The 24,007-nt window shown below is 40.6% G+C and overlaps 1 protein-coding gene across 7 annotated transcripts in view; it reads right to left on the reverse strand.

Annotated features, from left to right (window-relative positions):
• RASAL2 (RAS protein activator like 2) overlaps window positions 1-24,007 on the reverse strand; it is a 186,741-nt gene that overhangs the window by 69,898 nt on the left and 92,836 nt on the right. The window contains exon 1 of one of the 7 annotated variants that reach the window (XM_074906977.1): window positions 9,149-9,232. The exons of the other annotated variants lie outside the window; for them this stretch is intronic. Within the exon in view, the coding sequence (XP_074763078.1) occupies window positions 9,149-9,161 (13 nt within the window). The 5' untranslated portion in view covers window positions 9,162-9,232. Of the gene's footprint in view, window positions 1-9,148; window positions 9,233-24,007 lie in introns of those variants that run through there. 7 annotated transcript variants of the gene reach the window in all.

The raw sequence follows: 24,007 nt of genomic DNA on the forward strand, positions 1-24,007 counted from the left end.
CAATCCTGTTCAATGCCACATCATGGAATAAGCAAGCTAGCTTGAAAATGTTTCCCAGACATCTAAAAACGCCAGTTCTATATGCAAAAGGTTCTGTTTACTGCGTTAAATAACTTTAAATGCCCATCTATAATGAAAGTCAGTTTGATTTGAGAAGCAGTATTACAATATAACAGCCTTCTAACCATGCTATAATCTAGTTCAAGAGCATCCAGATGGACAAGGCCAATTCACTCATCATGTATTACGGAATCAGGGCAGAACGATTCAGTTATTTTGTGACATGGATAATTTTTTGGCTTAAGCTACATAAGCAAAACCAGTGTGTAATACCATGACACCATGCTACAAACAAGCTATGAGCAGCAGAACAGAATTTTTCTGTTACAATATAAATCAATAGCAGATTTACATCAGACATGGGAAGGCATGGATAGCCCTGTTGGAGCATGGCAAAGTACACTGAAAGCCCTTTTGATAAGAAAAAAAAGAAAGATGGACACTCGGGTCTCTCTTTAAGTCAGTCCATTCCATTGTGGAAAGTGAAACCATGCTGATGAAGTACTAGCCCACACATACACATTATTGCCTAGTGTTTTATCCTTTCAGATTGCTTAATGAAGTGATTTTAGCACAGTCAGTGATCTTTAGCACTCACTCTCAACAGCTCTCATGCAGCTGAAGATGACAACCTCTTCATGCCACAGCACTGATGCAATATTATCTTTTACCAAGGTAGTAGTTCCCCTCACTTTCCAGAGTGAACACCACTAGCCTTCCAGACCCAGGTGAGATCAGAAACATTAACCTAGTGGTGACTCAGGAGGGAAACAAAGAATTTCCTAAAAAACAATTGCTGGAGCAGTAGAGGAATCCAGGGGCAGCGAAAGCTGCACCTGCTGACAGCCTGTAAAAATAAATAGGGACAGAAAGGCTCAAAATGAAGGTGAGAAAAGCAACAAACCTTGAAGTTCTCTAGTATATAATGATGCAGGCAAGAGTTCCTTTGTACAAGTGACATTTTAAATAATGTCAGGAAGCTATTTCCACACTTAGTTTTGACAGGGCATTGGAGACAAATAGGTCAGCAACTGGAATGAAAATTTAAACTTAACCCAAAGGGGCTAGCCTTTATAAAGCTCTTCCATGTCCACTGAGCCTCCCTAGCAAAATCATCTGGTTTCTTGCTGGCTTATTCATACTTCACCTTTACAACAACTGAGCAGCAAGTCTCTACCACAAACACTTAAAAAATGGCTAAATACACGAGTCTAGTCATGGGCCTCTCAGACAATATTCACTTAAGTCAGTTTACTTGAACACAAAGAACAACACTTCCCAGCAGAGAAGTTGGCTAATACTTCCCTTGCAATATAAAGATACATATAACTGCCTATGTGAAGCTAATCAGTGCTTCAAAATCTTTTCCATAATAGCAAGGTATATGTGGAGACTTCCCGTTACATTGTGTTTCCTTGGTGCACATGAACTATTTTGAGTATACACAGTATCTTAGAATTATAGACATGCTTTTCGGGTTAAAAAAGCTGCCAGAAGCCTATGAAGCCACTTGCTAAGAAACTGAATTTTAATGTACTGTTAAGACACGTCTTCAATGTTTCCATATTTCCCTCCTGAACACTCTAACACAACATAAACAAGGTGACTTTTTTTTTAGAAGAACGTCTGCCCCAGTTCCTTCTCTAGATCCCAGTACTGTGTTTTCCTGGCAAAACTGATGCAAGATTGTAATGCTGTAGGGGCTGGAGATGAATTCTTCATGCTGCTGACTGTACCTGCCCACAAAATTAAGTTTTGCTGAGTCTAAGACTATACCTCCCTATACTTTTTTTTCCTCCAGGATGTATTGATAAAGAGATCCTTGAGGAGAGCAGGAAGACTGGGACTCAAACCATCAGCTGAAGATCAACAGAGTGAGCAAGACATATACCTGCACCCACACCGTAAAGAATGTCCAGCATTATGTAAGGAGAGAAACTTGGCTCTATCTAGAGACAGAGGAGGTAAGCACAGAAGGAACCACCATGCTGCTCATGTACAGCAAGAAAGATGCAGACTTAAAATATTTTCCAAAAATTACTGTGATTTTGGTTCTTGGGCATGTTAACCTTAAGTCAGTCAGTTTCAAAAATCAGAAGGACTAGCAGTGGGAAGGTTTTACTACTAGAGGTCAAACCATTCTGTTATTGTTGTCCACTTTCCCATGGAAAAAAAGACTTCACCAACGTTACAAAACAGTGACCTAACTAGAAGGACTAAGAGCTCTGACACAAATACTTCTGCTGGGGAGAACTGCTGGACTTTCAGAACTTCACTAATGAAGCAACCATGGTGGTTTTTTTTTTCCCATTTCCACACCAATTTAATTACATTTTTGCACTCAAACCAATTTCAGGTATCCTCAGCACAGCCAAGGGATTCAGCAGAGTTATGCTGCTAGCAGTATGGTAGTTTTTAAGTATCTATTAATGAGTACTCTAAAAACATTAAGCTAATTTAATTCCAAATTAGGGCCAAGACATTATTTACAGAGTCATACACTCTGGTGTGCCTTTCCAAATTGTGAGCCATATGCCTCATGTAAACAGTCATCTTGTATTGAAGTATGGATACATCCAACTATATATTTAACAAGCCGTGTGTAAAGACTACTTAATTTCTGATGCTGGTATTCACATGATGACTTTTTTCCCAATAATGTGTTCATGAAGAATACCTTCTATATTCCTTCCCTCTGATCAAAAACATTGGGTGTTCAAAACAAAGAGCCTGAAAACATGAAGCTGTAAAAACAAAACAAACCCACACTTTACCAGATGTACCAAGCATGAAGATTGATATGGAAGCCCTTGCTCAGTAACACTGTGAAAGTGACAGCTTGGCATGAATCGAGTCCCCAGCACTTCAATTTAACCAAGGATATCTGAGCTAGCATCTTTGCTAGAAATGTTATGTTAGTTCTATAGTTATTTACCTCTAGAAAAGTTACTTTAATGCTAAAATGGAAAGAAAAGAAGCCCCAAAACGTGCCAAACCTTCAAGAATGCAGAAAGAACATGGGGAAAAAAAAAAAATCACCAGTGTTCAGGGTCTGATCCCCTACCCACTAAGCCCAGTTATATGAGCTGCTTCACACGTCTGAAGATCCAGCCCAGAAATCCAAAAGCTCTTCCATCTTTAAAGTAGTATGAAAGAAGAATAGGGAGTGATTTTTTGAACCTTGATACTGTGAGGACTGAAATCACCGGTGTGTCAAGTGATATCAGCATCACACTGAATGAACAAGAATTTCCAAGAAATGTAAACCTCAAACATAAGTACAGGTTAAACGTGACTAAGACAAAAGTTAACAAGGAAGAACACTGTTTTTGTGGAGCTACTGGAAGGAAAATAGTGTAGAACTATGGGAAGGAAAATAGCAAAAACCAAATACAAATATTTGTTGACCAGAAAAGGAGCACAGCTTCCTTCCTTCTATCCCCCAGGCCTGCATTACCTAGTAGTAGCACTAGAAAAATCAACCTTTCCAAGCATACTTCCAGTTCTCCCAGGTATTAAGAAGAAAAAAGTAACTGCAGGCAGGCAGGCAGTAAGCTGAAGCACCTGCTCCTCCCTGCCCTGTCTCTAAAGGTACAAGCCTTTCTCAAGCAGTTTAGGTACAACATTACTGCTATTTTACAGACAATCTCAAAGGCCCTTCAGATTTTATCTGTTCTAAATCATTATAAAGTAGCTTTATTAGAAAGACATACAAGGAGAGGCACTTATTTAATATATGATGGATTTATCAGAAATTATATTGGAACACCGTGGAAAAAGTATCTTTAAAATAATTATTCTCAGTGCTTGTAGTGTAACTGATAGGGACAGATACATTATAGAGGGTCGGCAACCTGACAGGTTATTACTGTCCTTGAGGACTCAACTGCTCGATCCTGTGCGCTTTAAGATGCTGACATGCTATGAAGCACCCTCAGTCAGTTTGCAGCTGACACTAAGTTGGGTGGGAGTGTTGATCTGCTCGAGGGTAGGGAGGCTCTGCAGAGAGACCTGGACAGGCTGGAGCCATGGGCTGAGGCCAACTGTAGGAGTTTCAATAAGGGCAAATGCCGGGGGCTGCACTTGGACCACAACAACCCCCAGCAGCGCTACAGGCTTGGGGAGGAGTGGCTGGAGAGCTGCCAGTCAGAGAGGGACCTGGGGGAGATGATTGCCAGCCGGCTGAACAGGAGCCAGCAGTGTGCCCAGGTGGCCAAGAAGGCAAACGGCATCCTGGCCTATGTCAGCAATAGTGTGGCCAGCAGGGACAGGGAAGGGATCTTACCCCTGTCCTCGGCACTGGTGAGGCTGCACCTTGATGACTGTGTTCAGTTTTGGGCCCCTCACTACAAAAAGGACATTGAATGACTCGAGCGTGTCCAGAGAAGGCAATGGAGCTGGTGCAGGGTGTGAAGCACAGGTCTGATGGGGAGCGGCTGAGGGAACTGGGGGTGTTTAGTCTGGAGAAGAGGAGGCTGAGGGGAGACCTCATTGCCCTCTACAACTACCTGAAAGGAGGTTGCAGAGAGCTGGGGATGAGTCTCTTTAACCAAGTAATAAGGGACAGGACAAGAGGGAATGGCCTCAAATTGCACCAGGGAAGGTTTAGACTAGATATTAGGAAGCATTTCTTTACAGGATGGGTTGTTAGGCATTGGAATGGGCTGCCCAGGGAGGTGGTGGAGTCCCCATCCCTGGAGGTGTTTAAGAGTAGCGTCGACATAGCGCTGAGGGATATGGCATAGTTGGGAACTGTCAGCGTTAGGTTAATGGTTGGACTGGATGATCTTCAAGGTCTTTTCCAACCTAGATGATTCTGTGATTCTGCTATTGTCAGAAAGAGAAACCAAGCAGGCAGGTTTTTGGGAAAAGGGGACACCTGGCACTGAGTTGTCCTCCAAATTGCTACTGGGACAGCAAAGCACTTCCCTGTGAATGCTGCAGTCAGGCATGGAAAAATAAAACAGTTTTTCTTGCTCACCCTGCAGGCCACATAGTCTGCACAACTCATGTCTTCACAAGTGCTGAATTTTGCCCCAATTCAGAAAAAAACGCAAGTGAAAATAACTGATTAAGGCAGTTTTGTGGGAATAGTACCAACATGAAGTTGGTCTCTACTATTACATTCTGACCTACTATTTTTCCTTGAGCATATACTCTCAGCCGGAGCAGGGAAACAGCCAGGAATGACTTCTCATACTTAGACTAAGTTATCGGGATGACATCTCCAACAAGCAAACAAACCAAAGAACAACTTAGTGAGGGCTGGGGTTTGGGTGGTGGTTAGTTCAGGATTTTTTTTTGCCTTCTATTACTAGGCATGATTTCATAGATAATAGAGAACTACAATTTTGAGAAAAACAGTTTCAGATGAGAGAGAATTAAACATCATCATCCTGTCTGCAACATTCTGTTGCCATCGGAATGCGTAAAACCCCCACAGACACCTTCAGAGTATTTTGGGAAGCGATTCAACGTGATCAATATATGATACTCTACTGACAATACAACAAAATAAGCTTCTGGTCAGATCCTGTAGGGATTGCCACACCATCCCATCAATTTAAGCATTATTTACTCTCTTCCTACAAGGTTTAGTATGTAACACTCCAACAACAAGTTCAACTTGCTTGTTTCCAGCACAAACTAAATACCAGCGATTCTTGCAGAACAGGGTTGAGAGTGCTGTGCCAATAGTGAGCTTTACTCCACCCCGAGGTCACTGCTTGCTCCTTTTATATGTCAAGAAACCGCAGCCTTGCTGACATCATCAGGTGGGAGTTGAACTCTCCTTGATTGGCACAGACAAAAAAAAAAAAAACAAAAAACCACTAATTTACCATAACCTGCACTTCTAACACCAGATAACAAGATAGAAAATCACTAACAAAAAACTCTTAGTGCCTAATAGCCCGAAAGCATGCAGTTTGCACTTACCAGGTATGCAGCAGAAAACCAGGAACATTGTGGAGAATGAGTGTTTATGACCAGCAATATGATTTCCTACCCCTGCCTATGAATCATGTGGTCTCCCTCCCTCTTACTACTCAGTTCCACCTGTGTTTATAGGAACACTATGTTAATCTCTATGTAAGTATCAAAATAAGGCAACTGCCAAAGCCCAAGGCCTTTCCAAACACTAGAGATCAGTACAAGAAAGGCAGTACATGGAGGGGTATTTTAATCTGTTTCCAAATTAGGGACCAAATTTAAGTGGTGAAGCAAGTAAACACAGCAAGGTAAGAGACTGTATAGTTTAGGGAATTTTCACAAGGACATACCAAGTCCTCCATCTTGTGGACATGGGTTTAATTTCTAACTGACACAGTATCTTAGATTCTTCTTGGACACTCTGGCAAGAGTCCCCCTGGAGAATATAGCTGACATTTTTGACTGATGTACCAGGACAGGGCTTTAAGAGCATGAATGGCATGAAAGCTGGCATTAGAATCACGCCGTATTTTGTATATTTGTCACTTTTTCTGTAGCCATTACCCCAGGAATCAAACAAACATGGAGACAATTACAGCCTTTCTTTTAGAAAAAGGACCTGGTCTTCACAGTTTGTGTGACTGAGCTTGAAAATCTGTCTGCAGTCTGCTCCAAAAAGGATCCAAAGAAACAGGAAAATTAATGCAAAAAGAAAAAAATTTCAATCTCCTCTTTTCTAAGGCAGACTTGCATTTTTGAATGCTTGTGGTTGATGCCACTCTTGAAGGTTGCCCAGAGGCCTACTTTAAGCAAACGCTTCAGCAGAGCTGTTTCACTTCTCTGGCAGGCATCCACATCACAACATTGCCTTCCTAAAGACCCTGCCGAGCACGCTGCAGGTGCACGAGAAGAAAAAAATGCAACGTTGTGTGTCATCATAGCCGATCCACTGCCTGAGTAAGGATTGGCACTGTTCTCGGAAACTCTGTACAGACTCATTATAGCTATTCGTGGCTGCCATCATCTGCTCAGATAACCAGCTATTACACAACTCTGCAAACCAATTTTTGCAGTTATGTTTACCATGACAATTCTGGCAGTTTCCCATTAAATCCATAACATATAGGTGAAGTCTGTTAAGCATTTAACATGCAGAGACGATACTGTTGAAACTGTAAGCAGTTGCATCATTTGCTTGCTGACTTCTGCAGATCTCCCTCCCCCTTACTAGAAGCAGTCACCCATACAGGTAGAAAATTAAATGAAAGGGGATCATTAGGTCTCCCTTCTGCCATTGGCCCAGTTTCAAATCCCACCATTATTAGCTCTCCTAAAAAACATTTGTGCTGTCTGATGCCAATTAGCCAAGAAATCTAGATAAAAGGAAGTATTCCCTTTGTGGAGAATTAAAGCTTTGAAAAGGTACGTACCTCTACAGGCTGGAAAATGAATCCATCTCTTGATGCCAACGAGCCATTTACAAATGCCATCCATACTCTGTATTATGCTGCATCACAGAATTCTTTGACTTCCAGTATTACATAGCTGGTGCAATACTTAGTCCCAGATACCAGAAAATGGCAAGGAGCAGGTCAAGCCTCAGAATACCAGAATGCCCCTTTCTCCTGCTTATATACAACTGAAGCTGATCTGTTCCCATGAGCTTTAAAGAGCCATGACAGATCTTTCTGACAGAAGTCACCTCAAGTATTTGTTACAATTACACTGTTTTTCCCTCCCCACAGGCTGTAGAGAGAGAAAGAGCGAGAGCACCCACAGAGTATCAGATAAAGCTAGGCACAACATGAAGAATTTGCAGGAATGTAAGTTGCTGCTCACGTTTGCCTTCCAGAAATCCCCAGTATTGTATTTTTAATTCACTACCCCATTAACATGTTAATCGTATGAAAGAGCCCCAGAAAGAGACAGGAAATTCTAAAGGGTACCTCCTGGTAACCACCCCAAAATCACCTAAATGAAACTTGGAAGGGACTGGGATTGTGTTGACTTGAGCTTTTCTGATTAGTTTGCCAAAAGTTTGCTTGTTTTTGAAAGAAACATATTTGTCAAAAAAAAAAAAAAAATCTAAGGCAGAGGGTTTTCATTTTCTGATCATGTAATTCAAACTCAGCTGCAGAACAACCTTATTGGTTCAGGCTGACAAAAACAGTCTCTCCAAGTTAGCAAATTAGTATTCTCCCTGGTCTACATATGAGGAGGAAAATGACTAAGAGGACTTCATAATCAGTACCTATTAAAGGATGTTTCCAAGGTAGAAAAATTTAACTCAGGAGATTCCATTCCTGGTTTCCTTAGACAGCATTTATTGCTTTTGTAGTTACTGAAAAATGTTCAAACAGTATCAAAAGGCATGAAATTCAAATGCTTTCCAGCTTGCTGTCACTTAACAATACATTTTAAGACAAAAGCTGCTAGAAAAGCAAGCAGCATTATTAAGGCAGTGCCTTTACATTGAAAAGAAAACAAATCCTCCTGCTTTTATGAGCAACCTGTAGGATTCCCTGAACTGCTTTGATTTATCATCACTTGCTGGAGGACAGGAAGCAAGGTTGGCAATATTATATGCTTAAAACATCACGCAATGCCAGCCACAAGTAAACACTGAAAAATATTCCTACACTGTGCCCTTGAAGAATGATGTCTGGCCTTATTGAGAAATCAAATTTTAAATGAAAAAAGATACTGACTTATGTCAGGTAAGTAAAAGCTGTCAGGGAGAAGGAGAAAAGTAAACCTAATGATTTAACAGCAATAAACTAGATTTTTACCTTTGAAAGCCATTACAAAAACTTGTTTCTCATCTTCGCATATACATGATGTTTGACTACTAACATGTAATTTCTGTACTAGCAAGCAGAAAAGTACCAATATCCTATTTTTCCATTCCTCATATTAAATTCATGTAAATATCTCTTTAAAATTAAAATCTGTGTATAAAACTGAAATAATGAAGAAAAGAGTTGATATATGCATGCAACATGGAAAAGAAAGCCCTGAAAGCTTCTAGTTGTTTTACATCTAGTCACTTTAAATTTCCAGCAAAATACCTGTGTGCCTCCTACCCAATCCCACCTCACTGGAAATACTGCAGCAATACAGTCCCCTGCTTCATGGACCATGTCAGGAGGGATCTCACCTGTGAACTGCATTCTGTGATAATCCTAATACCTCTACCATGATCCTGCCACCATGCCAACCAGAAAGTCAGCGTAGCCTCTGCACGCTCCTCTCCCGGGCGCTGTTTTCTCTGCCTCAGAGGGTTTGGAATGCAGAAAAGCCAGAGCCAAAGCCCGTCAAGCGCAAGCCTCTCTATTCAGCTCCTTGGCTCGAGTTGAACAATAACCGCCCTTTGGTTGCTCGCCTTCCCTCTCAGCGTATGGGATGCACACTGTCCTCCCCGCGAACAGCAACATAATCTGCTCAGGATGGGTAGATACTTCATTTTTCCTGTCCTAAGGGAGGGTGGGGGAGCTGAGAGACAGTGCAAGCACTCAGGGTGGGGTGGGAGGGGGTGTGGGCAGGAGGAGACTCCTCTTTAGCAAAAACATGTCCAATGCTGAGAAAATTTGCGGATTTCAAGCAGCTGACTTCAGGTCTAAAATCAGCTAGAGGAAAACTTAAGAGACTGATACCACTACATACACTGTTCAGACTACAAGAAGCCAGTCAAGATGACAACATAGTTTTGTCAGCTGAACAAGGAAAAATGTCTGAATATGTCTGACAAAACTGCACTTCTTTGAAGATGTTACCCCACTTCAGATGTTTCTACAGCCTTGGAAATAGACAGCACCAAAAAAGCCCTGGGGAGTCACTTAAACAAGGAACTCCCCACCCCCTTACTTCCTGCACTGCCCCCCCCCACCTCCCCCCTCTTCGATCTAAGATCTATGGCTTTGAAAGTGAAATACTGATGACTGATACCACAAGCCTTTCCCTGAGCTCTGATCTTTTTTATTTTAAAAGTGCTGAGAACTGAACTTTCATGTACAGCATTCCTCTAAAATAAAAAAGCTGCTATTTAAGGCATAGAAGCAAAAACATACACACTTTAGTCACTGCTGCCATCACAACGTCCCTTGCATATTATAATGACCCTGCTGAGAACAGCGTGTCAAGCTGGATCAGTTTAAAAGTCCATGGTTTGATTCCCAACAGATCCCACCTGTCAGTCAGGGACCAGAGCAGGCAAGCACACACACAGGAGGAATGCAAAGTTGTTCGGCCTGTTACTAAGCAGGCTAAAATTGCTCACGAAGGGCGAAGAGGCTGCACATTTCCTCCTACTATTTTGCAGTTCTTGAGAGACAGTGTGTGTGTGAGATTTGAACATACCTATTTTACAAACAAGTGGCAAAACTAGAGTAACACAGTATTTTCCTCTGATTCAGTCCTTTTTTCTACTAATGCTATCCATCTCCTTTTTTCTTGCTGGATTACTTAAAATGAGCTTCTGCACGCTCTCTTAGGCAACAACATCCCACACCCTCACAGAGATTCCCCTGGATGAAACAGTAGCTTTGGTCACCCTACCCCCTTGCCAAGGCTCACGTGAGAAATCTGCGTGAAAAGCACAGTGCAGCCCTTAGGAAAGAAATGTGTGCTTAAACAATACTGACTGCAGAATAAATAATAGAAAATTATAATTGCTCCCATGTTCTCTAAAGCCAATCACTAAATTACACCCAGGTATCTTGCAACAAGATCAGCACTGGAACAGAACAACAGCTCAAAAAACAGAAACCCCCCCAAAAAACTGTCACTCCCAGCAGTATAACAAAACAAACAGTCTCTCTAAAAGACCAATTGGTTTGACCTGCTACTTAGAAATGCCTAATTACCAGAAATGATAGAGCAAAACGGTCTCATGATCTCAGTTGAGACAGACTCTGCAAAAAGGCAATAACAGCTTATAAGCAATTGCAATCTCCTCTCTCTCACCACCCTTGCTCCGCAAAACCAACAAATACTATGGTAATTATATAGAACACTTCATTCCAGAGCACTGTACCAACTACATTTACAGCACTACAGAAAAGCATCTCCTCCTGGAGGGTGGAGCAACATCAGACAATTCATGTATACCACAGGGCATGATACAAAAGACGGAAAAAGTAAGAACTGGGACAATAAAGTTAGTCTGTACATCTCTTCAAAGAGTTCTAATGCTTTTATGAGCAAATCCAGGCTTTTTTTCTTGTCCTTTTTTTCTTTCTTTTTTTAAAGTTTGTCTGATTAAATTTCTGATTTTTGTTTCCATGTTTTGCTTTTCCAATTCATGTCATTTAGGAATCCTCTGTTTTTAAAACAGGTTCAATCAAAAGTGTTAAAACTTTGGCTATTAAGTGTTAAAATCCAGCTCTGAAATAAGGCCATAATCTGCCTGTTTCTTCCAAAGACGCCATTTTTAGTGACTTGGGAAAGTTGAGTCCTGATATCTACTTCTGTCAATCTTAAAACTTGCTGTACCGACATCAAAATAAGATTTCCGAAATGCTGAAGGAGTTGTCCAACTCAAGCAAATACACTTACTGATGACTTAGGAAGAGACAATGAATTAGGAAAATATTAAAAAAAAAATAAAAATTGGGAGGGGAAGCAAACCATACTAGTATTTTGAAGTATTCTAGAAATCTACTCACTTTTAGGAATTTGAAATTCAATTTGTGCAGTCCAGAAATAAAAGTTGTTTCCAAAAGACTGTGACAATGAATAACGATTATAAAAAAATCCCCTGATAATATTACCATGTGACTTTTGTTCAAATAACCAATCTTCTGACAAATGTAAGATTCTACTTCTCATTAAAAAAGGCCAGTTGAATTGGAAGAACAGGAGGTTGCCTCCCAGTATCTCAAGAAAAATGTCAGTGCAGTGAATTAACTAATTCCTGGCCAGCTCCACTGCCTCTGCTCAGACCAGGCATGTTTACAGCTTCTGACTCTGGAGGTGGCTGCTGAAGAAACCTATTAGCAGAGCAGAAGCACTGGAGCAGAATAGATAAAAAGAAAAGAACAGAGTTGGAACTTTAAAAAAAAAAAAAAAAAATCTAAATTTTAAATGTAAATCCATTTCTTTTAATATAAATCATTTACAATTAAAGATGTTAACTTAATGTCTATCTTCCTATGATCTATCTGAACCGCTTAAAATTAGAAATATGTATGGGAACAATCAGCTAGCAGAAGATTTTTTAAATGCCAGATTATGCAGGGAAAGAAGCTACTAGAAAAAGGTTTTAATAAATATTCTCTTCATATATCCAGCATATTCTAGATTAATTTATCTAGAAAACCAGTTGACTGTATACAGCAACATTTGCATACTTAAGTCTGATGCAAAGGACTCTGAAATTAATTTAAAAACTAAGAAACATTATTAGGTTCTCTAACATCTTAGAGCACTGATAATCTGAATAAATTTATATTTTTGTAATATGCCTCCAAGGTACCCATGCAGGGGGCTTCCAGAAGCTTTCTGTGAGCAGAGGCTGTGGCTCCCCACGCTGGTTCTAGCTGGTGCCAACAGACCCTGTCTCAGGGTGGTCAAGGGGTCAGGAATGAAGGCATGAAGTTGGAAAAAGGGTTGGAGGAAGGTGGTGGTTTAAGTTCTGCTCCTCTACGCTTACTTGAATTGTCAATAAATAAATTAGTTTTCCCCAAGTCAAGCGTTGTTTGCCTGCGATGGTGATTGGTAAGTGGTTTCCCTGTTGTCCTCTCAACCCACAAGCTTATTAATCTTATTTTCTGCCCCCATGCTGTTGAGGAAGGAGGTGAGGGTGGCTGGGTGGGCAGCCAGGAGCTGGCCACAGGCAACCCATTACCACATGCTTTACCAGGAGCAGGAATAAGACATCTATTCCAAAATTCTGAGTCTCTGAAATCCAACAGTCTCCTTAAATCCTTCCTGTTTGCTGTAGGGTGGAATGCTTAACACATTACCCTCCCTGTCAAGGCAAGACCACTGCACTAATCCAATAATGATCAAAAGTGACCAGTCTCTGGAGGCTCCATTAGGGTTTCCCAGCCTTTAGTCCAGCAATCCCCAACACCACCTGCAGCCATAGGGTAACAAAGATAACTGCAAAAGCAAAGCACTCGTTATTTGTACAACACTGGTATATCTAGGTTGGTTGACCACTGCTCTAGACTTTTCTGCTACCATTTTACCACATACAAGCAGGAAAAGACCATTGGTGAGGAACAACTCAGATGACTGGAGTTTTCAATGGTCAGATTCTCACCTAAACTACATTCATCTTGCTGAAGCAAAGGTTGCTAGTCAAGGAAATACTTGTAGTTCCATCTGAGATTAAAAAAAAAAAAAAAAAAAAAAAAGGCAGAGAAACCCTTCATTTTTTTCACTGGATAAAGCACAAGATAGAGCAGTCTCAAATATGCATCAAGAATTATTAGCCAAAAGCACTTTACTGGACACTGAGTTGAATCTTAATGGACACTAATCACTGCTAGAACATATAGTTCTCTCCATCTCCAAGGCTTCCTTTGGGAATTGGGGATTTGCTTGCGACACAGAGGTGCCTGTTAGAAGAGTTTCTGATGAACTCCAGCAGAGTTCAACAGCCTTCTTTTCCTCTGTGGCTTTATTACTTTTCTTTTAAGTAAATTATCTCTCTGCTGTGCTGCTGAAACACTTTTGTCTGTTTTTCAGATAAAAATCAGTTATAATTCTTTCCTCCCCTTGTGCTATGAAAGAGTGATCACTTACAAAAGGGGTAGCAGGTTAGCAAAATATTCAGTATGTGCTTGAATAAGTCTAATTTAATACCTAAGTCACCTCATATATTATGAGCCTTTCTATTTATGCATTGATAAAAAGTAGCTCACCCACAGGAGGTGTGTCACTGCCCCAGTGAAGCATAAATATCACAAGGTAGCAGAGGAAATACTGAAAACTTCTTTTATTTTTTAAAAAATTCTACTTGTCTACTTCCCGGAGGTACTGTGGAGATTAATTAGCTCACGTTCATAAACTATTTTGAAGATGTAAGAATATTACTGCCTCATGAAAAACAAATCTCCTGAGGTCTTGCATGAAAAAACCTGATATGTAACTGACAATGTATTTCTTGCCCCATTATAGCTTTCTTAGCAAGTTCCACTATCCTCAACCAGAACTGACTAAAGGGAAGAATATCCCCCAAAACTTTGGATTCTAGGATGCTGGATTCATCAATGACAAAAAAGTTCTTCAGCACTTTATATGCAGATATCCAAGAGCCTTTCATGGAGTATCTTCAGAGACATTTCGGCATGGGCAGCTCAGACGCACAGATGGACACAGCGTGCCAAAGGCCACAACAACAATCCATAATGCCAAAACAAAAATACAAGGATTCACAGGTTTTCAGCACTCTAGAGATAAGATACAGGGCAGCTCACTGATTATTATAGTACACTACCAGGAAACCCTGCTTGTCTGTATTTGCCTGTTATGAGAACATCTAACAAAACATGGCATGGAGAAAGCACACTGGAGGAAGGGAGAGGTATGACAGAAGAAGAGACTGGCTCAAACCTCCTAGAAACAGCACAAAACCAAGGGGGGGGGGGGGAAGCCAAAGTGACAGTCCCAAGCTTCATTAAAATAAAGTTATGGTTTTACTACTTAGCATGGTGCACCTATTTAAAACAAATCTATTTCTTTAAAGTTCCTGGAAGCATGATCTGAATGGTCCTCCAGAAGGACTCCATCTTTTTCCCACTCTTTTACAGGCTCGTCCGTCAAATATTGTATTTTTCTGGTTTTGAAGTCTGGACTATAAAAAGATTACAGAAACACATGAATGCTACAGAAGTGGATGAACTTGTAACACAATGTATGCATAGCTAACATGAGACAAAGAACTTAAGGCTGTGCCTTTAACAGAAAAATGTGCAACCCTAATGAAATAGTTTTCAAAAGCAAGGCATGACTATACCGCAACTGTGAGCCCTAACTGCAATGCACAAAGACATACCAGAAGTAGTTCAAGTAACAGTAGCTTTAAGAATGTGAGAGCACAGACTTCAGTGGTGGCAGAAGTTACACAAGCTCTTCTGAAAATCTTGCACAGCCCTTGTTCAAATCTCTGCTGCCTTGGCTCTGCTGTTACTGTAAGTGTACTGGCTAGATCAAAGCTAACAGCAGCTTCATATCACATGCACCCTCCTATAACTCCAGGCTGCTACTAGGGGTGAGCACAGAAGTGGAAACAATTTGGCTCTCCTACTGTCCTTAAACAACAGGCTCCCACCTTCTTTGTGTTGGAGCCACCACATGGCTGCAGGGTTATTTGGAACATGTACCAGATCATATTCGAAGATAACCCATCAACACAACACTTATGTGAACATGATTTCGCTGCATGAAGTCAAATCAATTCACCTGGCAGGCATGTGATAGAACCTGCACCAAAGACGGTGGTGAAGCAGGGAGGTGGGAGTGTGCACACCCCTGTACAGTGAAGAGAACTTTGTATATTTAATTTCATACAAACTTTCAAACTAGATGCACTTAATCCAATTTGATAAATATTTGCATTGTTGAGTATCAATTTACGCTAAAGCAATAAACTGATCAGCAACCAGTTCTGTAACTAATACCAAAGTCTGAACTAGATTTAATAACATTGACCTATTTAAATTTAGTTCAGCAGTTCAAATTAACTCTAGACAAGACTTAAGGAAATTCAGGCTGTAGGAAAGAAGGTTAATTTTCTATTAAGTGTTAAGCTGGTTGTTACTGTAGGAAAAATGGCAAGTAAGTATACATGGTTGGGTGAAGTGTAATTACTTTTTGCCACAAGATCAAACAACTATAAAAGAGAACTTACAAAATTTAGCAATCCACAGTAAGTTCATGCATGATTTAAGGTAGATTTCACTAAAGAATTTCATAAATAACTTTCTATTGTTGTTGTTGAGAAAACTAAGGAAGATGATAGATTCCTTCATAATAAACTGAGGTTTGTTTAGAACACAGTCAACAAATCTGCCCCAGATGGTCTGAGAGCTACCTGTTCTTAGCAGTTACCACACTGCACAACATGCTCTACTTATAAAATGTTCTTTAGGCTCACATAACAAAATTTTAAAATCTCTAAAGCTATTTTTTTGTGTGTGCTGGAAGTAGTGGGCAGGGATGTAATAATACATTTCCAAGGGGGGAAAAAAAACCCATAATGGATTACATGTCAATACTAGAAAGTTAAGATTATGTGTTCATACCCCTGTTAATCTCTGCTCTAAAAAGAGGTTTTAAGATCTAAATGGATAAAATTTGCTTCATGACAAAACTTGGCTTTCAGCGCATATGATCTGTGTCCAAGGGAATAAAGTTTCAGCAGCATTCAGAACAAAACAAAATCCTTTGGCTTCTCTTGCGTTACAGAAGAAGAAAGAGATAGCAGCTTGGCAATTTTCTGTATACAAGTAACTCTAATTGCCCAGGGGGAATGTCACTGAGATCCAGCCATCCTGTTTGTTACATCTAGCCTCCCTGGAGTTGTTTTAATTTCAAGCAGAGTTGTCTAAATTGTTCATCCTTCCAAGGCAAGCAAATTGCACTGTACATAGTCCAAATTTCAGATTACTGCAGGGCTTTTCTCAAAGTTTCCTAACCTCTTTTGTGGATGAAGAAGATAGCAAGACACTTTTCACACAGTAGGTGTTTCCCTGTGTAGACCTCTGGTTCTTTAATGGTGCCCAAACCCAGCTGTATTTCACAGGGGATTTTTAAAAATGCAACTCACAGTTTGCATGTATTTGCATTTTGGAAAAGAACATAATGGGTAAACAATGACATCTAAGGACAGTTAAAGTTTTAGAAATTCAATTGACCTCAATGTAGCTACAATCCCTACTAACCATACCCAACAGTCACAGCACTAGGAGATCATGACCCAATGCACTAGACAGTGAAGCAGGCAAAGCATAAAGCCTTTAGCAAACCCTCGTTTGTGCTATTAGGTGAGCCAAAGGCTACAGATCTCAGCCCAGAAAAGGCTCCCATGCATGGGCTCTGGCAGCACTGTCAGGTCAGGGCTGAACTGTGGTGTAGAAGTACGCAGCATACACCTCCAGCCTACAGAAACATGGCCACATCTTTGGCCACTGCCGAGCAGCGCCAAACCACACAAGTGCAGGAAGGTGCTTTCTGCACTGATCTCATTAGAGTATCACCTTTCAGCTGTTGGGGGGGGCCTTTCAATTTTTGGTACAAAGCACTTAGAGGTCAAAAAGAAAAAAAAAATAATTCTCAAACCACACACAGAGGGTTGCTAACTTAAAAAAGACAATGGACAGTAATGCATCTGATCCTTCAGACTCTTGAGTCTCCATAAAGGGTGTGAATCTCTCTCACGTGTATCTTTGTGCATGTATATACAAACACGCTCGTGCAAGCCCAAAGCGGGCAAACCCAAAAAGCTGCAAACAAGTAAAGTCAGCACATCTGAATCCATCTTCCTGCCAGAGATACCGCTATATAACACACCCCTCAATTTGAGGGCTAAACCCAAAGCCCTATTTTGCATCACTGCCACGCATAATAATTGACAGCAGATGGATATTTTGCAGATAGCAACACGGTGAAAAAGCAGACATTGCTATGGGGAAAATTATTTCATCAAGACACATCATAAATCCCTACAGCTGAGATACAGGGAGCTGTAAACTGCAGTTTTTCATCCTCACTTTCTAACAGATATTCTTTGTAGACAAAGTCAGATGGTGGAAAGTAAAGGGACAACCCCCTTTTCAGCACACAGTTCTGTTACAAGTTACAGGAAGTCCATTATTTCAAATTCCTGCATCTTCCTAAATAAATCTGTACTAAATATGTGAAGGTTGGTGCATTGCAGATTTTTTCATTGACCAGGTCACAATCAATCTCTCTTCCAAAACAGACTGTCTCCTTCTCCCTGCCTTCCTCTTAAAGTAGTAACCCTTTTCAGGTATTCATCCTAAACCTTAGCACACAAGGATCGTAACTATGTGGTGAGCACAGAGTAAATCTATTTATTCTTTCATCACCAAGTACTCATTCCAACTGGAATATACAGAAAGCAAGGCTCAGCTTTGACTGTTTTACTTGCAAACAACCTTGTATTAGAAACAACAGTTATTGAAATAACCCTAGATAGAAATCTTTTTAGCTAATGTCTGCCAAGTGTCTACCTGAAGGAAGAGCATGAGCTGTGTATTTTCTTGGTGCAATCATCCCCACGTAGGAGGGCTTGGCAGCAGCTTGCAGGAACTTTTGTAAGACGTACATATCAGGCAGCAATGAAACCAGATGTCACTTCACTAATCTTCTGTTGCTCACTTCATTTCTAAGCCTCTGGACATAACCTTTTAAAACAGTACAGAGGCAGGATTTCTGCACAGCTAACTGGTTACCTGATAGCAATGCAGTACAGGTCTGGCACCAAAACAGATTGGTGCTTCATTTTTATCACTTCTTCCCTTGTTTGTGTGATCAGAGAATTTTCTGAATTCAGTGGGATTTTTACTGAAAAAAATGAGCTTGAGGGAACACAAACAGGCCGATCACTAAAATTAAAATCTGTCAACAGTGCAACTAAGCCAGAGGATCAGGAAGTTAAAGTAACGTTTGAAGCTCAAAATTCCATCTTCACCAAATTTCAAAATTGTACATGTAGTTCACCACAGTACTGAATATATATTTTATTTATTAGCTCTAAAGTATACTCCTGAAGAGATCTAAAACCAATTTTAGCAGCCTCAGTCTTTCTGAAAAAGGTAGTGATAGCTGCAGTTGCTTTGAAACTCAGCCCTCTCACTTACGCGCTTAACTTGAGGAAAGTCAGATTTGAAAAAATCCAGCTTGGGTGATTTTCCACCAAGCTAGAATTCCAGATCAGGTGCCCACTATACAACAGCTGTGTGATCAGGAAACTAAGGGTACCTAACTTCCTGTCTGTTTGCATTTTAGTGCTTATCTCTCAACCACAGCACACACTGCAATACTTTTTTCATCAGATGTTGTCCAGTCTCCTTCCTGTATGATCACTATGCATTTTTATGAAAGTTGTAGGAACTTAGTACCTCTGAGACCTTTCTCTCTCTCTCTCAAATTCCGTATTTGTTGGCCAGGAGACACAAATTATTGGAGATAGGGAGGGACTTCATTCAAATAACAGCCTGAAAACAATCAGAGATGTCTCTGCATGAGACAAGTTACAGTTTCTTTATGAGAGCAGGCAGATGCACACATGCTAGGAGAAGAAAGTCAAAAAGGGATAGAAAGTAAAAGGGAGAACCAGTGAAACACTGGTTCTAAGAAACTCCTGGCGGTTATCTAGTCCTGTTTTTCACCCAGAGTAAGGCCTTGCCAACACCCAGTAAGGTCAGTTGTGGCTTTGTCCTGCTGAGCCATGAAAGCCTTGAAGGATGAAGTTTGTACAACCTTGCTCAGCAACCTGTTTCAGTGCTGCACTACCCTCCTGGTGCCAAATTTTCTCTTAATCTCTCAATCTGAATCTCCCAAAATGCAATTTGTGGCCACTCCCCCTTGTTTTATCATCTACCACTACTGAGAAGGGTTTTGCTTCACTGCTGCTAACTCTCAAGTAGCCACAGGCTATCAGATCAATCCCTTAGCCTGTTTGTTTTGTTGGGGTTTTTTTCAGCCTAAACAAGCCCAGTTCTCTCAGACTCTTTTCATGGGTCACATACTTCTGAACAAAATGACCTTGGCAGATCTCTGCTGGACTGTCTCCAGATTCTTAACATCCTTCTTCAAGTGGTGGAGCAACACTGGATCCAGTATTCCCAGTCTGTCAGCAGGGCTGAGCACAGGATGGTAGCATGACTGCTCTTCCATTGCCATGTTAGTGGTCACAAAGGCAATCTTTATAGAGACACTCAGAGAATGGCAACTCATCAGGGCATGGGAGATTCCTCCTGAGGAGGAAGAATGGATGATAACAGTAGGTTGCATGGATGCAACTGTGCCAAGGGATGGGGAGAACAGCTGCAGAGCCGAGATGGGAGTCAGCAGCTACGTAATTGCTATTAATGCTCTACAAAGAGGGCTGAGGCAGTAAAGACCAAGTGGTTCTCTGATGAAGCGAAGATGACTCCAGCACAACAGTCTGGAAGATGAGCTAGAGAGCTATATAAGGGTGAACAGACATTGACATGCAGAGAGCTGATTGGGTAGAAGCTCCTAAAAAGTGTAAAGGTGTAAGGCTTGCTTACCCAGATTGTCCTCAGTCTTGGTGGCTAGTCTCTCTCTATCCAAGAAACTGGAGCATACTGGGGGGCATGCGTGGGATGTGTGGGCATGTGGAGAAAAAAGAAAACAAACAAAAAAAAGGAAATAAATAAAAAAAAAAAAGCTGCTTTAATTGTGTGGTTTCAGACACTTATCTGCAGCAAAGATACTTTAAGAAGTCCCTGCCTCCTCTCATCTTTGGCTTCTTGTTCGTATTGCACAACCGTTCCTCCAGAGCTCCTCATCTACATGCCATATTAAATACCATTTAGAACAATTAGATCAGTGAAGGCAACCACCAGCAAGCATGCTAGCATTTACTGTGGGTAGAGGCTACAAACTATGTTTTCCCATTGATCAGACCAAATGATTTGATATAAAACAAGGTTTCTCAATGCAAGTGAATCAAGGTTTCAGCAATCTTCTCTCAAGAGCCTTCATATTCAGCAGTAGTCATAGATGTGAGAAAAAACAGGGTTAACCTGTTTCAACAAGTGAAACAGTCGTCTTCTTCTCAGATGACTTCATCTTCAAATATAAAAAGAAAATCCATTTGCATCAACACAAACCTTTCTAAGCATCAGAGAATCTCAAAAACTCTCCTCCTGATGATGCTCTTCCCTAATAATTTAAAAATAAATTAACCCCCACCCCCACCCCAAAATCCAAACAATTTCCTTACTTTCAATCCCTCCTGATATTTTCACATATGCAGGCAAAAAAATCTCTTATTAATGCCACAGAGATGCACCCAAATGCCAGAATCGAAACTTTCACTATGTATTCTCCTTAAAAACTCTCATTTAGTGTGAGCAGGTGGTGAGAAGGAAGCAGAGTAAGAGAGAAGAGGATTATTTTGGGAAAGGAAGCAATAACTGTTACTAGTCTGTCAAACAGTATGAATGGTGGAAATTTGAATCATGCTTTTACTTTATGAATGGCTAATTCCAATATGCCATTATAAACAATGATCCTTTACAATGGATTTAATCTCCCTAAGAGGAAAATATACACCTGTTAGAAAAAGAGCAGGATCTTAAGCAGAAATGGACGCAAGTACAAGAGATGGACCAGCCTGAGTTTTCCTCATCTTATCTCTTTCTAGAACATTTAGGTGCTGGTCTCCAGGGCCCGGATCACACTTAATAACAGAATTATTATTAAGAAGGAAAGAGGATGTCAAGCTGGAGTTAGGGAGAAATCACAGCTACATTTTTAGCTTCCCTGGATGGAAGCACTTCTGAAAAAGTGCTGCCAGGATGAAATCCTAGCAAGTGAATAACATATTTAGAGTGTGCCTATTCACTCACAGAGAGGTATTACTACAATGATACAGATTACATACCAAGGCATTTCCTGGCATATATTTAACGGATGGCTTGCTGACACAACTCTGTGTACCTTCCAGGTCAGAATTAAGAATTTCAACATTAGAAACAACCTCTCCACTGTGCGCAAGCAGGGGGCAAGCTCCTGAGCTAGCAGTAGATGGTGAGTGACCTCTGCAGGTACAGTTTTTAAATGATGTTATTAGTTTTCTTTAAACAAGTCACTTTCTATCTTGTGTTGTATATTTGTGTCTGCCCCTCTGGCTCTCATTTGAGGGTGACCACAATGGCTTCTGCCTGCACAGAAGGGACAGCTCAGCTGCTCTTCTAGCAGCTGCTGAACCATCACAAATTACAGCTTACTGTACTGAAAGTACGTGGAAATTGGTGTCTATCTTAGTACATGGGCTGTAAACCATGGTGGTTCAGCAGCTGCCTCACGAACAGCTGAGCCAACCTCGCAGCAAGGGTAAAAATGAGAAAGACGGCAAGAATGACTACAACAGTCCTTGGGTAAAAGCACACTTGGCTTAATGTTGACCCGTGGTGAGTTATACATCTCTTGCTTCAACTTCTCAGCTGTAACGTGGGTAGTTTCTCTCCCACACACTTCCTAGAAGTGGAGCTACAAGGATGTGTGCACAATGCTGTAAAGAATGCCACAAACATTCGCAGAATGGGTACTACTGCTGATTATGCAGAGTCTCTCAAGAACACACATGATTCCGGTTGCTTCATTAACAAAATATTGATCCCATACGATACTCTTGACATTTCATACAAAGTATAACTGTAGTGCTACAGGTGAAAAAGAGTTTCATCACCTGATTTTCTCCTTTCTCTTCTTTCTTTGCTAAATAAATAAATAAATCAGTCACAAGAAAGGTATGGCAACCTTACTTAGGGAAAAAAGCAAATGCCATTGCTTTGCCTTAACCTCTGCATTAGAGCCAGCCCTAGGGAGTTCTTCTGCAAGTAGCAATTTCAGATATCATCATAAGATGCAACGCCTGCTGTTGCCATGTTACACACACGCTTCCCTAGGACAAGCTAGATATTCTTATCGCCTCTGCATAGCAATTTCTCTGCTAGATATTTTAGCTGCCTCTGCTGCACTTTTCAGCTTTTGGTGTCTGTTCCAAAGCTATTTTAGTCCAGTTGTTATCTGTATTGCTGGTGATACGCTCTGGCTGCTACCATCCATTTCTTTATAAAGATGTTCAATGGTTTCCTTCACTGGTTTGTCTTCTGGCTCAATATCTTGACACAAAGCTATTCCCACTCTTGCTAACAACTCACTTTTTTCCATTAGCAGGAATTCTGTAATCACGATAAGAGACATTTCTAATCAGAATGTGAAAACAAGGGAACTACCTAGGGCGCTGCAATTACAGATGATATATAACCTGCCCTCCCACTTACCCTCATCTTTGCTCACAGTATAGGCATTGCTCAATTTTTCTCCAGCTCATGTCCTTCTTCCCCTCCTACTGCATGCCCGCTTCCTTTAGCTACACACTTCATGACATCTATATTCACTACAGTTGCACCTCTCATATGGACAAGACCATGTGGATATGGGTTTCTCTTGTATTTTTAATATACTCTTGTCAGGCTTACATCAAGTAGCACTTTACAAGATGTCACATGCATCTAAAGTTGTAGCAAAATACATAGTAAGGCATATACCCAAACAGCAGCCATCCATTCCACATGGCAATTGAAGAAAAATGAAGAAGGTTACAAGGTTACATTTAAAAACATAACATCAGGATTTCCAGCTATTCAGATGCTCAGTGAAGTCTAGAAATTCTTCTACATATTTTTTGCACATAGTATAGAAAAACAAGGTATTTAAATCCTAGATTTTAAATGTCTTTCTAGCTTGCAAAGCTGCAGCCTAGCACAGACTGGTTGCAATACGATTCTTCATTCATCTTGCTAGCCACACACCTATAGTACTTTGCCTATAACACGGTGTAAACATGTTTAATATTGGTTTTAGTTCCTAACAAGAATATTTGTTCACATGACAAAATGAGATGATCATTTAGAGCTGCATTTGAAATGGCACAATCAAATCCAACAGGGGTTCTGTTTATGTCACTCATCCCCAAGTATTTTGCAGTATTCCCTCCTAAATCCTCAACCTGCCCTGTTTCTTTTCAGTCTTCTACTGAAACAAATCCAAAAAAAGAACCCTCACTGCCTTCTGCAAATAGGGAAAAGTTAAATAGTGGTATGGGCAAATAAAATTAAAGAAGTACTACAGTTGCAATGTGTTAAATAACTAGAAGACTGGGATTTTAATTATTTGTGTACAATATACTAACAGAATAAAATTCTTTGGCATAAAAACAACAGCTGAGCCTCTGAAACAAAAAACACCTTACCTGCTCTTCCCCTTTGATAACAACGTTATCAAG

The sequence above is a fragment of the Athene noctua genome, chromosome 5 (genome assembly GCF_965140245.1).
Source record: "Athene noctua chromosome 5, bAthNoc1.hap1.1, whole genome shotgun sequence".
Lineage (NCBI taxonomy): Eukaryota > Metazoa > Chordata > Aves > Strigiformes > Strigidae > Athene > Athene noctua.